The sequence below is a fragment of the Octodon degus genome, unplaced genomic scaffold (genome assembly GCF_000260255.1).
Source record: "Octodon degus isolate 3935 unplaced genomic scaffold, OctDeg1.0 scaffold00197, whole genome shotgun sequence".
Classification (NCBI taxonomy): domain Eukaryota; kingdom Metazoa; phylum Chordata; class Mammalia; order Rodentia; family Octodontidae; genus Octodon; species Octodon degus.
In genome coordinates this window covers 1,665,470-1,682,030 of record NW_004524773.1, presented here as the reverse complement: position 1 = coordinate 1,682,030, position 16,561 = coordinate 1,665,470, and the positions used below count along the sequence as shown (strand labels likewise).

The 16,561-nt window shown below is 55.7% G+C and overlaps 1 protein-coding gene across 1 annotated transcript; it reads right to left on the bottom strand.

The window, feature by feature from the left end:
• Positions 1-3,731: 3,731 nt before the first annotated feature.
• On the bottom strand, positions 3,732-14,914 carry Gpr4 (G protein-coupled receptor 4). Its single transcript, XM_023704601.1, has 3 exons — positions 14,822-14,914; positions 7,764-7,939; positions 3,732-6,348 (listed from the first exon to the last, which is right to left on the bottom strand). The coding sequence occupies exon 3, from the start codon at positions 5,408-5,410 to the stop codon at positions 4,322-4,324; it is 1,089 nt and encodes a 362-aa protein (XP_023560369.1). The 5' UTR covers positions 5,411-6,348; positions 7,764-7,939; positions 14,822-14,914; the 3' UTR covers positions 3,732-4,321.
• Positions 14,915-16,561: the final 1,647 nt, after the last annotated feature.

Here is a 16,561-nt window from a genome sequence, read left to right as displayed (position 1 = left end):
TCCTCCCCCGCCTTCTCTGGCCGTGCGTGCTTGCGTGCTTGCGTACGTGCGTACGTGCGTACGCACGCTAGGGGGCGAACAGCAGAGGCACTCGTGATGTCACCGCGTCAAGGCTGAAGCGTCGACGTCCTTTTGATGAATATGCAAATATACAGAGGAAGTAAAGCAGTCGGGGGCGGTGCCGTTAAACGGCTGCACCCGGGAGCGTTGAGTCCCAATCCTGCGACGGTGATGTCATCGCGCTCCTGCGTGATGTCACGTACAGAGTTGGCATCCCCGCCCAAAGGAGGCACTTAATTATCCAAATTAGGGCTAATGAGTCACAAATACACTTTTCCCCGCCAGTAGGGCTCTCTCCCTTGGAGTAAGAGAGGAAGTTGATTGTGTTATCCAGATCTGGATCGCACTTCCATATTTACTCGCTGTGTGCTATTGGACAAATAGGTTAATCTCTGTGGACATCAGTATTACTGTTCTACAAAATGAGTCCCAGAGTAGCATTTACTGGAGAACCCATCCTGTAATCCCAGCACTCAGGGGAGGCTGAAGCAGGAGGATGGCCTTATTTTCGAAGCCTAGCCCACCTGAACTACCTACAGAGACGCTGTCGCCAAAACAAAACAAAAAACCCCACTTACTGGTTGTGGAGGCTTGTATGCCGCCACCTCAGAAGCAGCGAGCTAACCCAGCCCTTTACCCAGCTACCAAAAAGGCTGCGGCCCAGAGAGGCAGCGGTGGGAGGGTTCCCAGCTGCAGATGTTGAGAGCCCGCGTGTTGGCTAATAAAACCCTTTCTCAAGCAGCCCACTTCCTCCTCAGGGGTTAAGGGTCCCCAGGGAGCTGGCTCAGGAAGGAGTTTTAAGGACAAGTCCTGGTCTGTCCTCCCTGCCCAGCAGGGAGCAAAATCATATAAACAAGGTCGAGAAGGGGTTGAGAGAAATTACTGATTGATAGAGAGCTGGTGGATAGTGGAGACTGAAGAAGAGGCGAGGGCTGGAGAATTGGGGTATAGGGAACAAAAGCCAAAACACAGGGCCAGAGACCCTGGGCTCTCCTCCCTGAGAGTCCTTGCTAAGCCCCCTGCACCAAGGGGCATGTGTTCCTTCATCTGCATAGATGGTGAAGGGGAGCTGGGCGCAGTGCCACACAACTGTGAACCCAGCACTCTGGAAGGCTGAGGCAGGAAGATCTATACTGAAAGCCAGCTTGGGCAACTTATTAAGATCCTGTCTTAAAAAAACAATAAACAGTGAGGGTTGTACAGTGTGAAGGCCTTGGGTTTTGTCCCCAGTACAGAATAAATAGATAACTAAGTAAATAAATTATGGTGCTGGTGTGTGTGAAGCCAGATAGTCTTAACTCACTAAGAATCCCAAGAGTCCATATAACAAGGCTTCCCGGAGCCAGGCATGGTGGCACACACCTGTAATCCCAGTACTGGGGGGGACTGAGGCAGAAAGATTGCTGAGAGTTGGAGGTCAGCTTTGAGTTCAAGGCCAGCCTGAGCTCCATAGCGGGACAGTGCCTCAAACACACACACACACACACACACACACACACACACACACACCAAAGGGGGGTGGGGAAGGGCTTCCTGGGCTCCCTCATGGATGGAAGGTGTGAACAAGTCCAGGCCCACTTAAGGTCTGTCACATGCCTGAGACCTCTTCCCATGGGCCAGAGGGTGAAAGGGATTTGCTTGTAGTTCCATAGGTAGAGCCAAAGCTGGGTTTCTTCAGCTCCAGCCCAGGTTCTTCAGATCCCTGGATGGGTTAGCATGGGGCCCAGGACCTACTAGGGACTGAGGATTAGGCCCTAATGGGTCTAGGGAACTCCTAAACGTGTGGGTTTTTTTCTGTATAATTCACTGCTATTTCTTTTCCTTTTTTCTTTTTGTTATGTATTTAGTGCAGAGTCTTCAGGGTCTCACTACACAGGTTGGACTCCAGTGATCCTATTTTCAGCCTCCCAAGCGCAGGGATTACAGGCACACGCCACCATGCCCAGTCTCAGGCCCGGTCTCAGCGCACCCTGGGGGCAGGGCCAGCATGGCACACTGGGGATTGAGCCAGTCCCTGCATCTGCCTAAGCAGGTGCTTTAATCCACTGAGCCATCTGGCTGGCCCTTCTTTTTCTTTTGTTATGGCTGTTTCTGAAGCTCTTACAACAGCAGCTCTCACAACACACAGTAGGTGCTCAATAAATGTTTATTGAATGGACAAGGAGCATTTGGTGGGGGTGGATGGGAAGAGGGAGCCACCTCCCAGATCCTAGGCCTCCTGCTTCTGTCCCCTCCAATCCTAAGCCCCACCCTCCCGCATCTCTGGGCTCCGGGCCCTCCATGCCACCTCACATCCTCCTCCATGAAGTCATTTTGCTCAGGAAGTGTATTGTTTTCCCATTCCTCTCTTCCCATCTCTGCCTTTCTTGGAGACACGTTTCCAGGAAGCGCTGGGGGGAGCTTGAAGGGCAGGGGTGTGGTGGGAGGATGTCTGCATCTCAGGAGGCTTCGTCCACCCGTGCTCTGGGAGGGCTGAGGCCTGGCAGAGCGGGTGCTTCCTCCTGCTCCCCAGCCCTGGTGACCCCTGAGGCCTTGGCCATCCTAGGGCGTGGGAACAGATGCCGGGGGGGGGGGGGGGTGGGGAGCAAGCCCAGGAGGGCCCGGCACTGACTCACCAGCCCTGAGCCCTTGGACCCCTCGCTCAGCCTCTCTGGTGTTGTTGTCTGCGGCAGCTAAGTTCATTCCCAGAGCAGGCAAGGGGCTTGTGGGACACAATCCCCCAGACGGCTTCTATCAACACGTTCCTGCAGAATAAACCCCAGCACTGACCACTGCCCTGCCTGGCCCTCCACTTCTGCCGGGTCCAGCAGTAGTGTATCTGGCCTAAATTTGTCCCATCACCTCCTCACTGAACCCCTAGCATCGGCCTTTACCCCCTGCCTCCTGTTCCCACTCAGCAGCCAGCAGGATGCCATTAACACGGAAATCAGATCACTTCAGCACACTGCCCGGAGCCTCCCCGTGGCTCCTATTTATCTCCCAGTCAAAGGCGAATCCTCACCAAGACGAGCAGCCCCACACCGTCTGCCTGTGGTGGCTGACCGTCCCTGTCCCATTCCTCTTGCCGTCCTGACCTCTGCTCCAGCCACACTGCTGTCCCACTGGTCCCTCAACATTTGCAGTGGCCCCAGGGCCTTTGCACTTGCTGTTCTTGCTGCCTGGAGCATTCTTCCCACAGCAGCCTCAGGGATGGCCACGGGGCCTTTTCAGATCCTTGCTCTAAGCACTGCAATGAGCCTTCCCCCCCCCTCTTTATCGGATTACACTCTGGGTCACACTCTGTCCCCTCAACTGGCTCTATTTTTCCCACTTCTATTTATCAACTCCAAATGTTTTATTTTTATTGTTTTGGGGGACAGTTTTCTATATAGCTCAGGCTGCTCTGAAACTTGCAATCTTCTGGCCTCAGCCTCCCAAATAGCTGAGACTACAAGTACGTACCGCCATGCCCAGCTCCTATGTAAGCGGTCACTTGTTTTTCCTGACCCCCATGAGAGCAGGGCCAGGGCTTTCATGCTACATCCTGAGCCCTGTCAACATAGGCTGGCCATAAATCTCAAATGAGTGAATATTCTTCCTCTTGTGCTGAGCCTCCTCCAGGCAGTCTGTTCTGATTGCTTTTTCCTTGGTTTCTGACACTCTCCCTCCTCCCCCTCCTCCCCCTCCTCTTCCTCCTCCTCCTCTTCCTCTTCCTCCTCCTCCTACTTGCAGGACACGGTTGCTATAGAATCCAAGAATCTGTCACCCTCTCCCTCACAGGGCCAAGGGCATCCCAAGGGCAAACATAATGACCACACAGTGATTTTTCCCACCTGTGCTGGCGTCGTAGTTCTTATTCCCCTGTTGGAAAGAATCCTTTTTCTATTTTCTTTTCCTTTTTTTGTGGTACTGGGAATCAAACTTGGGACCTTGCACTTGCCAGGCAGGAGCTTATGCCGCTGAGCCATCCCTCCTGCCCAGAATCCTTTCTTTTTGTCTTTACCTTCTGGAAACCAAATCTTTGACTTCATGAGCTCTTCCTGTCCCCCAGGAAGCCCTGTGTGACCCAGAGCAGCAGCAGGCCCTGGGACTGCACGAGGACAGTGCACCACCCCGCTGGGGAAGGTGAAACTGGACTGTGAGGGGGTCATGAGGAGGGGCTGGATGATGGTGATGTGTCAGCCTCACACTTGTCCTATTATGTCAAACCCCGACCTGCTCATGTACAGTTTGCATAGAGCAGACCTGGGGAAGGGATCACGGCAGAGGTGTGAGCCTGGGGTCACTGTGCAGGCAGCAGCACCTTGAGTGGCACCTGGTCCCCCTGGGAGGGGGCTGCTGCCATCCAGCTGCCCACCGTGGCCTTGGCCACGCTGCTTCTCTTTGAAGTAAGCGGCGTCTCCAGGGTGAGGGACGCATTGGCCATTTCCTGGGGCTTGTCGCTGGCCAGGAAGCGGAGCAGGTTGTGCAGGGCCTTGGCCACGTCACTGCGGGCGCCCTCGTTGACCAGGCAGTAGAGGATGGGGTCGGCAACGCAGTTGAGGCTGGTGAAGGCCAGCGAGCTGTGGTAGGCAGAGAAGACGCGCTCCTCGAAGCCGCAGTCCCAGGGGCGGCCCAGGTAGACGGCACTGCGTGACAGCAGCAGGACGTGGTAGGGAGCGAAGCAGACCAGCACAATAGCGATGAGGCTGAGCGCCAGCCGCTTGATCTTGGCCTTCTCCTGGCGCTCGGTGGACACACTGCCCCGCACCGCCCGCAGGATGCCACGGTAGCACAGCAGCATGAGCGCCCAGGGGAAGAGGAAGCCCACGAAGACGCGGTAGAGATTCATCCAGGCCACCCAGCCCTCCATGGGGAACTTCTCGAAGCAGAAGGTGTGGTTGTAGCGGTCTCGAAAGAGCTCATCATGGAACAGGGGCGCCGAGTTGGCACCCAGCTCAGTGGCCCAGACCACGGAGCTCACGGCCACGGCTGTCTTGACACGGCGTAGGCGGGCAAAGCGCAGCGGATGGGCCACAGCCAGGTAGCGGTCCACCGAGATGCAGCACAGGAAAGCAATACTGATGTAGATGTTGGTGTAGAAGATGAAGCCGAAGAGCTTGCAGGAGCCTGGCCCGTGGATCCAGTTGTCGTGGTGCAGGAAGTAGTCGACCCAGAGTGGCAGCGTGCAGATGTACAGCAGGTCGGCCACGCTCAGGTTCATCAGGTAGACGCCCAGCTCGTTGCGCTGCCGCACCTGGCGGTAGGCGGCCCACAGGGCCAGGCAGTTGGTGGGCAGCCCCACACCGATAACGAAGATATAGAGCGACGGGGGGAAGAGGTGGTCCACGCGCGAGTCCACGTGACAGCCCTCCAATGAGCCGTTGCCCATCCTGGGCGCTGCGGCTTCCCAGGCTCTTCCCCTGCGTGGGGGCTGCCGGGCCGTGGGGGGCAGGAGGCCATCGGGGCCCCCCGAGCCCCCTCCTTGGAGGCTCAGGGGAACATGACAGCTCCAAGGAAGAGAGGAGATCAAAATGAACCCCTGGGAAGGCTCAGCAGGGAAAGGGGAGGCTGGAGAAGAGGGGGAGAAAGAAAGCGCTTGGGGATGGTGGGATTAAAGGAATGTCAGGGAGGAGTTTGCAGGACTGAGCTGGACATGAGGAAGAATAGATGTGTAGCCCGGCACTAGGGGGGCTGAGGCAGGAGGACCCCAAATTCAAGCCCAGCCTGGGCAACTGAGCTAGACCCTGTTTCAAAAGTTAGAAAGATAGCATCAAAGGGGCTAGGGATATTCAGTGGAAAGACTCTGGGTTCACGCCCTACTGATGGAAAAAGAAAAAAGGATGGGGTAGTAGAAAAATGGGGCAAGGGAGAGGTAATGGAGGGGACAGAGATATCAGCAGGCAGTGGTAAGGGGGGGAAGTGTATACAGCACCCAGGAAGTAAGTGTGGCCATGCTGAAGTACACACTCCTGGGGCGGAATGTTCTAGAAGACAGGAAATCCACAGGAAGGCATTGAGGCAGCCTGGGAGTGTTGGGGAGACTGGCAACACAGGCCGGAGTGCTGGATCGTCCTAGGGCCCAGGCAGGAAATAAGGAAATGCGTAAGATGGAGGTGAGTAGGCCTCAGGGAGGTCCAGTCGGGTGGATGGAGGGAGGGCAGGGGACCACGGTGAGGGCTGTTGGGAAACAGGAAGGAGATGACTGAGGCCTGGATCACAGGAGTGGGGGGAGGAGATGGGCGGGCTCTGCTTCGGCCCTGGTGGGGTCCCAGGGGTTGGGATGAGGAGGTCCCGGCTTGCAGCCTCAAACAGCTGACCTCATAAGGCCTGTGGGAAGAGAGGACAGCGGTAAGAAGCCACTCACTCCACTCCTCCCCATGCCCTCTTGTCATCCCTGTGGATGCAGAGGGCCGGCTCCCCGGTGCTGTCTGCTTGAAGGCTAGGTACCCTTATTTCCAACTGTGTGCTACAAGCCAGGTGTGGTGGTGCATGCCTGTAATCCCAGAACTCAGAAGGCTGAGGCAGGAGGATCAGCGTGGTTTCCAGGCCAGCCTAGACTACTTAGGGAGATTCTGTCTCAAAACACCAAAACAAAACTAAATCCATGCGGCAAAAAAGATCTTAGAACTTTCTCACAGGGACTATAAACCTGGCCCAAGTTCCATATCATGTGCGGGGGCCCTAGAGAACTAATCTAACATCATCTCTTCATAGGTTGGGGGAGGAGCCCCCAGAGGCTGAGTCACCGCTTCAGGATCGAAGCACAGAAGCCACAGAGCCCAGGGTGGGGTGCGGGTTCCGTGGTGTAATGGTTAGCACTGTGGACTCTGAACCCGGGATGGGGGGCCGGGGAGACAGCTCAGTAGAATAATGCGCTTGCCTGGCAAGCGCAAGGGCATCGGCCCCTGGCCCCAACCAGACTACCACATTCTTTTTGTTCTTTTGTTTTGAGACAAAGAGTCTTGCTATGTAACCCAGTCCAGCATTGGCTCACTGTGTATCCCGGGTTAACCTCAAACTCATGATCTTCCTGATTTAGCGCCCTGAGTGCTAGGTCTCAGGCATATGCCACTGTAGCTGACTCTGCTGGTGGTGGTGGTGCTGGTTTTTTGTTTGGTTTTCTCTTTTTGAGACAGGATATCACTATGTAGTTCAGGCTGACTTTGGGCTCAGTCTATAGCCCATGATGGTCTCAAACTCACAACGATCCTCCTGCCTCCCAAGTGCTGGGATTACAGCGGTGTGCTGGTTTGGTTTTTTGTTTTTTTGTTTCTTTCGGCAGAACCAGGTATTGAACTCAGCCCCTCGTGCTTGCCCGGCCAGCGCTTATTCTACTGAGCCATCTCCCCGGCCCCTCGGTTTGGTTTTTTGAGACAGGGTCTCCCTATGTAGGTCAGACTGGCCTTGAACTCACTATGTATCCCAGACTGGCCTCAAATTTACAGGATCTTCTTGCCTCAGCCTCTCAAATGCTCTAATTATAGGTGTGTAGCACCAGGTATGACTCTTCTTTTAAAAAAAATTATTTTCAATTGACATAAGTGTACACATTTACGGGGTAAAACCATCAGGACACCTCAATCTTGTACATGCCAGCTGAATACTCTGCCACTGAGCTACACCCCCAGCTCCTCGCAGCCACAGTTTACTGAGGCCTACATATAGCAGACACTGTTCCAAGCCCTTTTCTGGGTATTATTTCACTAAAAGTTTCAAAAAAGGGAAACAGCTTTTCTTCCTACTTGACACACTGTGGCACAGAGACATCTCCTGATGTCCAAGATCCCGATGACAGGAGAGGGAATCTCTGCTCTTGGCTCTTTTTCAGGGTGTCTTCATTTTACAGAATAACTGGACAGATAAAGGGCCCTGGGGCAGCGTGTGATTGTGCGCACTTGTAATCCCAGCACTGGGGAGGCTGAGGCAGGAGAAACACCATGAGATTGAGGCCAGGCTGGGCTACCTAGTGAAATCCTGTCTCAGAAAGAAGGGAAGGGGGTGCGGGGAGATGGCTCAGTAGAATAAACGCTTCCCTGCTAAGCACAAGGGTTTGAGTTCAAGCCCCAGTTATGCAAAAGAAAAGAGAGAGAGAGAGAGAGAGAGAGAGAGAGAGAGAGAGAGAGAGAGAGACACAGATAGACAGACAGACAGACAGACAGACCAAAGGGCCCTGGGAGCTGTGGGTGGTGAGGCATACCTCTAATCTAGCACTCTGGGAGGCTGAGGCAGGAGGCTGGCAACTTTGAGCCCAGCCTGGTCAATTTAGGGAGACCCTGTAAAGCAGGATGTGGTGGCACACATCTGTGATCTCCACACTCAGGAGGCTGAGACAGGAGGGTTGCTATGACTTCGAGACCAGCCTGGGCAGCCTGAGTTATATAGTAAGACTCTCTCTCTCTCTCTCTCTCTCTCTCTCTCTCTCTCTCTCTCACACACACACACACACACACACACACACACACACACACACACACACACACAGAGGGAGAAGGAGAGAAAGGATGGAAGGTGGGAGGGAATGGGGATATAGTTTAGTGTGAAGGCCCTAGGTTCAATCCTCAGTACAAAAAAAAAAAAAAAAAAGGAAAAAAAAAGACCTTGGGCTGACAGTAGGGACACAGAACCAACCCTAGCTGCAGGACCTGAGGGACGGGAGGGGGAGGAGAAGCTGTTGGGCTCCACCAAGGCGAAAGCTGGAGTCCTGAGATCCCTGCATCCGCTGGGCTTAGGCGCTCACTCCCTTCTGCTCGCCTCCCACCTGGCAGCAGCAGTGGAAACATCTTCCTAACTCGGAAATCAGCTCCTGGTGCTTCTCCGCATAAATCCCTCCAAGGGCTGCCAACTGGAATGCAGTAAAATCCAAGACTCTAGCCAGGCAGGGTGGTGCAAGCCTGTATAATCCCAGGTACTCAGGAGGCTGAGGCAGGAAGAGACCAAGTCTAGCCTGGACAGTTTAGCAAAATCCTATGTTAGAATAAAAATGGCTGACCCATGGAGATAACTCAGCTGGTAAGCGCCTGCTTGGCAGGCTGGCAAGAGCAAGGACCCTGGTTCGATCCCAGGATGCCACGCAGGCCCCGCCATACATGCTCCAAGCTGGCCACCAAGACCCCGCATGGTGGCACACACCTGTAATCCCTGTACTGGCGCTGGGCAGGCTGAGACAGAAGGATCACTATGAGTCTGAGACCAGCCTGAACTACACAGTGAGCTCAAGCCAGCCTGAGCTGCATGGTGAGACCCTGTAACAAATACATTACAAAATAAAGGGGGGGGGGATAAAAGGGCTGAGGATATAGTGCAGAACCAAAAGAACCCCAGTACAGAAAGAAAGAAAAAGGGTGGGAGGAGGAAAAAGAGATATGGAAAAAGATTGACGGATCTCCACTCCTGGCCCTGGGTAACAAGGCTCTGCCCACTGGCCTGGGCAGCCCAGCACCCACTCCCATCCCCACCCACAAGTGGGGTCCAAGCCAGTGACTCCTCCCAGCCTGAAAACTTCTGCTCACTCTCCAGTGGCTGGCCCACACCTGTTTTGCCTTGAGCTCACCGAGATCCTCCTGCCTCAGCCTCCTGAGTGCTGGGGATTACCGGCGAGTACCACCATGCCCAGCTCTTCCCGCACCTCTTTAGCTGACCCAAGGAGCCTTTCTCCACCAGGACCCCAACACCCCCGGCGCCCACATCTTGCTTCTGTCTGAATGAATGAACATCCCAGGACAGTGGGAACACTGCATGTCAATTGCCTGTCCCGTGTCCAGCTGCCAAGACAGGACTGGCCCTTCGGTGCTCAATAAGTGAGCATGCCCAGAAGCTTTTGTGTGTGTGTGTGTGTGTGTGTGTGTGTGTGTGTGTGTGTGTGGCCAGCTCAGCCCACCAGGGGGCGGGGCTGGCTGGCATGTGGTGCTGGGGGATTGAACCATGGTCCCTATGCTTTGCTAAGCTTGTTCTAAATAGGTGCTTTAGACCACTGAGCCATCTCACCCACCCCCAAGAAGCTTTTTTTTTTTTTTGGTCTTACTGATACAGGGTCTCGCTGTGCAGCTCCAGCTGGCCTTGAGCTCACTATGTAGCCCAGGCTGGTCTCGAACTCACAGTGATCCTGCCTGCCTGAGCCTCCCCAACGCTGGGACTGCAGGCGTGCACCACCACTGCTGGGGAAGCGTTGAGAAGGAGCCCACCCCCTCCCACTGGCTAGCTCCTCTCTCTTCTCTGGGCAGCTTCACCCCGGGTTCAAAAAAGTGGCAGCGGAATGGAAAGGGCAGGATCTATCCGCTCCCTGGCCGACTTGCAAAGGTCAGAGCTGAACCCCTGCGGGCCCTCAGGCTGCCGTGGGCGGCCCCACCCAGAGGTCTGGGTTTCCTTAGCCTATGAGACCTTCACTGGTCCATCTCTCCCCTCTCCCCTGCGCTCGCTCCTCTGACCCTGCATCTCTCCCCTTTTTCCTCCTGTAACATTGAGGGCATCACTTCTCCTTCAGCCTCAGTTTCACTTAATCGGTGAAGGGAGCACACAGCCAGGCAAAGTGGCGCACACCTGTAACCCCAGCACTTGGGAAGCTGAGGCAGGAGGATCGCCAGGACTTCAAGGCCAGCCTGGCCTACAAAGCAAGACCCTGTCTCAGAGGTGTGTGTGTTGGGGGGGGCGATCTTTTTCTTTTGCGCATCTGTGGTACTATACTGAGGACTGAACCATTTACACTGCGCTCCACACCCAGCCTCCTGCCCCTTTTAACTTTTTGGCCGGCTCAGCCTGCCCTGAGGGCTGGGCTGGCACGGCATGTGGTGCCAGGGATAGAATCACAGTCCCCTGTGCCTGCCTAAGCTCGCCTAAGCAGGCTCTTTAGACCTCTGAGCGATCTCACTGGGCTCCCACCCCCTTTAACTTTTGAGACAAGTTGTTGCCATATTACTTAGTTGCCCAGGCTGGGCTCAAATTGGGATCCTCCTGCCTCAGCCTCCCTAGTAGCTATATCACATGAGTGCACCACCCTGCCTGGCCGGTGGGGAGGGACAATCTTTCTACTGATTCCTCACATGGTAATCCTTGGCAGAATGAGATACCGATACTATGTCTAAAGCATATAGTCCTGGAGCAGTTACTACTCCCTGGGCCCTGGAGAGCAGAGGTGAAGTGCATCAACTCTCTGGTGCCCACGAGGGTGGGAAGTCCCCTTGCCACACCTTCTCCCCACTGACGCAGGCCCTCTGAGGTCCAGGCAAGCGGGCACACAGGCCAGAGACGCGGCCCTAGCAGCAGGGGAAATGCATTTCCCATTGCTAATTTCCTCCCTAGGCCACCAGCCTGGCACCGTTCCTCCCCCTCCCCAGTGCACCTGCGTCTGAGGGTGCTGGGATGGGGGAGGGTGCTCCAAAAGGATAACCCCCCAAGCCTCCCACCATGAACCCCCAAAGTCAGCACAGACTCCCACAAGGCCAAGGCCTCTAGGTGACAACAGGGCTGTGACCCCTTCCTGGGACAGATGGGCAAACAGAGGCCCAGAGAGGCAGGCAGCTGTCTAGGTCACACGCTGGGACAGGGACAGGCGACCTCCTGTCGCTCTTCATTGAAGAGTTGTTCCTTCTCTGAGGGTCCGGGGCCTGCCCCTTAGCTCAGTTCTTTAAGTGGCTGCTTCCACAAAGCAGTCAGGCTCAGGTTGCTGTGGTTCGATCCCCACAACTCAAGCCAGCCAAACCTGCCCTGAAGGCATTCGGAGAAAAAAAAAAAAAAAAAAAAAAAAAAACCCCTTCCCTGAGGGTCCCCTCCACTTCCTGCACACACACACACCCTTCGTCCTTTTCACTTGTCTTTCTTGGGGGAACCCCCAGGCCTGTTGGAAAATCAGTTGGAAGACAGGCTTTCCCAAAAAAGCAAGTGGCCCTGAGTCACCTGCCCATGGGTCGGGGTCCTCTCTTGGTATCTACATTACCTCTCCCTCTCAGGCATTATTAGAGAAGTAAACCCCCAAATTTCACAGCCTGCAAGTGGCTCCCCTGACTCACAGGGCCCTGCAACTTGGGTTCCTGCTGTCTCCTTCCAGAGGAGCAGAAGTGTGGAGTAGTGGGGACATGCTGTTCGACCCCCAGATCTCCTCCCTGTAGGCCACCTCCATCCCTAAGCCCTGCCAGCCACCCCAAAACCCAGGCAGTTAAGGACTTGGAGGTAAACCCCCAAAGGGAGCTGAGAGGGTTGAGATGATGAAAGAAAAAACAAGGCAGCTCCCATATCCCCATCACCCCCAGGCTCCCGCACCAGCCCTGCCCTGAGCCACCCACCAGGCTGGTGCCCCCCTGTCCCCTATCCGTGGGCTCTGGCTTCCTCCTCCCCCAGCGGCCCCGGGGGACTGGCCAGCTCCGGTCTGCTCATTAGGGGACGAAATGTGATCACCGCGTCTGGCTCCCCACCTGGTGCCCTGGCGGCCGGCGGAAACAAGGGGGCAGCTGGGCCACTGTGACCAGCCCCGCTGGGCCTCAGTTTCCCCGTTTCCTTCAAGGGGGTCTCTCTTCCTGCTGCCCACGCCCACCCCCCCACCCCCGCCAGGGATGCTGGAGTCCTCAGATGTGCTCCCCTGCCGATGTTCTAGATTCCAGCACTTCTGGAGCCCTGGGATCTCGGCTCTGTTCCCTGTCCTGACACCCGAGGGCTCCAAGCCTCCGCCGCGCTGTTATTATTACCCCGCAGCTCTGTGCGCGCCCTTCTAGGTTTCCAATAGCCCAGAGTCTCACATTCCAAGATTCTGAAGTTCTATTGTTAGAATGCTGATTTAAAAAAAAAAAAAAAAACATTTTACGACTTTCATAATCTATTATTAAACCCTCAGTGATTTTTATCTGTGCCCAACAAACATGAATACATATTTCCCTTTTCTTCTTCTTTTTACAGAAATAGGAACACCCTCTGAATAGGTGAGCCCCACTTCCTCTTTCTTTCCCTGGTCTGCTCTGGACTCTTTAACAGCAGCCTGAATGCAGCGTGCGGAATTCTGAGACAGCGCCGACTCTCGCAGAGAGCGCAGGGGAGTGCGTGTAGGGGGGAGGCTGGCCACTGCTACCTGGTCCCCGAAATTCTTGCCCCATGGGGGATCCCGGAGTCCGAGTGTCCCCCCCCCCTGCTCAGCGGTCTCCGCTCACCCCTGCTGAGTTATTATTTGTCTAGACGCAAACCAAATTGCAGGCCCAGTCCAGAGGGCGCAGTGGGCTTCCGAGGGTCAGGAGGGGGCGCCGTTCACGCGGCTCCCCTGCTTTCTCCCCCCTCAATCTCCACCCCTTCCCCTCTCCCTCCCCACCAGCGGGGTGTCAGGAACATGTTCTCTTCTCGGCTCCCAAAACCCTCCCACTGGACTCCGGCCATCCACTCTCACCCTGGCATCCCTTTCTGCTTGCCTGGAAGACCTTAGACCTCCTTCCGCACATTATATTAATCCGACTTAGTGACAGCCAAAGAAGCCACCTCTAGGATGGGGACCAAAGAAGCCAGGTCTTCAGTTTTGGTTCAGTCAGGTGATAGGGACCCCAACCCCGGCCTAGCACTGAATCACCTTGGGAACTTTTATTCCCGGGCCTCAGTTTCCCCACCTGCCTAGGGATGGAGGGGCTTGGCCTAGATGACTGTGCAGGCCAAGTGGTGCCCTCCGTGTGACCGCTGTGGACTGCCAAGATTTCAGCAGTAATCTGCTGCAAGGATTGAGGAGCCCGAGAACCTTCACATCCAGCCCTTGGAGGGTGTTGGGGCCAGGGGTTCTCCGGTGGACAGACGTTCACATTTATGAATCCCCACACCAGCCCTCACTGCACACCCAAAATGGGGCGTTAGGTGTGGGACCCAGGGCTGATGCTTGCTGGGCAAGTGAGTTGCCCCCTGCCCTCAAGGGTTCCCAATGCTATGATTTCCACAGTTTGGGGAGCCTCCAGCCATCTTTTCTCACCCTCCTGGAAAGGGGAGCTCTCCCTCCTCCCTCCAAATCTGAAGTCTGGTCCATCCACACGGAGTAAGCAGGGCAGGGGCTCCTGGAAGCTCCTGGAGGAATGGGGCTGATGGGGGACCTTAGAGATGTCCCCATTCTCTCTGTGCCCCCAAACAAGGCTCCGTGGGTATCCAGCTGGAGCGTACACAAGTGCTTGCACACACCTGGACACCTACCCTTCCCAAATTCTACAGCTGCCTCCCGCCCCGGGTTGGGGGGGGTCTTCGGGTTCAAGGGGGAACAGAGGGGGGAGGGAGGAAGGAGTTAAGAGGGACACAGCGCAACCCTGGGAGGGAGGAAGTGGGGGAGGAAGTCCGCCCCCAGCCAGGAATTCCTGAGTGGGTGCGACCTCAGGAGCCTGGGGTGACTGCGAAGGGGCCCTGGGTTACCAGTGCCACTTAGGATCACCACCCACCGCCCCTCCCCGAGTCGCAGGAAGCCCCCCAGCCCTGAGAGAAGTTCCCAGTTTGCTGCTGTCAGGGTTGCTAGGAGGTGTCGATGGGGTGGAGGCGCCCCAACAGGGTGTACCAGACACAGGGACAGACGGAGCACTAGACAGAGACCCAGACGGGAAGGGAAAGGCAGGGATGCTCCGATCCTAGGAGACAGGCACCGAGAGCGAGGACGGAGGGAGACAGAGGAGGGATGGGAACAGAGGGGCGGGAGGTGCACACACCCAGAGACGCCCTGGGAGAGGCGCGCCGGGAGCAGGGACCCTAGTGGACCCGGGGACCTCTCAGCGGGGCTGGAGATGCGAACGCCAGGGCCGGGCGGGGGCGGGGCCGAGACGGCGCGGGAGACTGAGGCAGGCGGGTCGCGGGAGAGGGGGCGCCTTACCTGCATCGCGGCGGCGCCTTCGGTGCGACCCTGTCCTGACTCGATGGCGGCTCCGGGACTCCAAGGCGCCCCGTGGAACTGGACGCCGGCGACACCCCGTGGCCCCGGGCCCGAGTCGCCCGCCCAAGCCCCGCCCCGGCCGGTCCCGCCCCCGTTAACCCCTCCCCTGCCGCGCCTCTGAACCTGAGAGCTCTTCACCACTCAGGGCTCCTAGGCCAGAAACTCCAACTCCGGAGCTAGGACCCCAACCACACCTCATTAACCCCCACCGTGTGTGTGTGTGTGTGTGTGTGTGTGTGTGTGTGTGTGTGACTAGGTAGCCCAGGCTGGCCTCAAACTCAGTGGCGATCCTCGTGCCTCAGCCTTCCCATTGCTGGGATGACAAGCGCCCTGACCCTTGGGTCACCCACACTCCTTCAAAACACTGGCCTCCAACATCATTTCTGGGGACAAGGGTTCCACCACCGACCCTCCCCGCTGGCAGCTCTTACCTTGGAAGCCCCAGATCTAAACCTTTCAATTTCTGGTCATTAATACTCAGCACGACCCTTCCCACCCAGCTAACAAATCCCTGCCTCCAAGGTCAGCGGCACCCCTGGAAGGAGCCCTGGGATTTACATTTGCAGCCAGCTCCCTTCCCTGAGCTTAGCTTAGTGACCTGCCTGCCTCAGTTTCCTCTACAGCCAAAGCTGTGGAGGAAATTATTCATGGTCCTTCCACATGGGAATATCCAATGGCATAAATGCTATCGAATCTAGGAATGATCTGAGTGTGGTGGCTTAATCTCAACTTCTTGGGAGGCTGAGGCAGGAGTACAAGTTCAAGGCCAGCCTGGGCAACTTACTGAGCCCTTGTCTTAAACAAAATTTCAGTGGGACAGTGAGATAGCTCAGCAGTCTAAGCACCTGCCTTGCAAGCACAAGGACCTCGGTTTGATCTCTGGTACCACATGCCACGCCAGTTCCGCCCCCAGGCAGCTCCCAGGCAGCCCTCAGGCAAGCCAAGCTCAAGACCAGGCATGGTGGCGAATGCCTGTAATCCTAGAGCTGGGGAGGCTGAAAACAGTAGGATCACTACAAGTCCGAGCTGCGTAATGAGACCCTGTACTAAATACATTTAAAAAAAAAATTCAAAAGTGCTAGAAATGTAGCTTAGTGGTAGAGAGCACCTGGCTTCGTTTTCAGTACCAACATAAAGAGAAAACCTAGAAACACTCCTCAGTGCGTCCCTTGGGTTCCTTCAGTACAGTGAATCCTGATACACGGACGAGACACACAGCTCAACACACAAATCAGGGCCAAACAGGCCCTGTCCTCCAGGGCCCTGTACATGTGCTTTTTCAGGCAACACACCCTATTGCACTCCCAGACATAACTCTGTTATTCTTTTTGTTGTTGTTGCTGTTCTGTTTTGTTTTGGGTACCAGGGATCACACTCAGGACCCTGCACTTGCCAGGCAGGCGCTTCTGCCATTTATACCCCCACCCCCTTTTTCTTTTTCCTTTTTCTCCCAGATTGGTCTCACTATTTAGTTCAGAAGGCTGGCCTTAAGCTCATTATGTAGCCCAGGCTGGCCTCAAACTCATGTTGATCCTCCTGCCTCAGCCTCCCCAGAGTGCTGGAATTACAGGTACGTGCCACTCATAGATTTTTGCACTCATAGATTCCTTTTGCCTGTTCTAAATTGTATGACTTTGGGCCGGGGAGATGGCTCAGTAGAATAAGTGCTTCCCTGGCAAG

Bases quoted from the DNA above. Each gene is read 5' to 3' on its own strand.
- Gpr4 (XM_023704601.1), bottom strand. From the start codon at position 5,410: ATGGGCAACGGCTCATTGGAGGGCTGTCACGTGGACTCGCGCGTGGAC.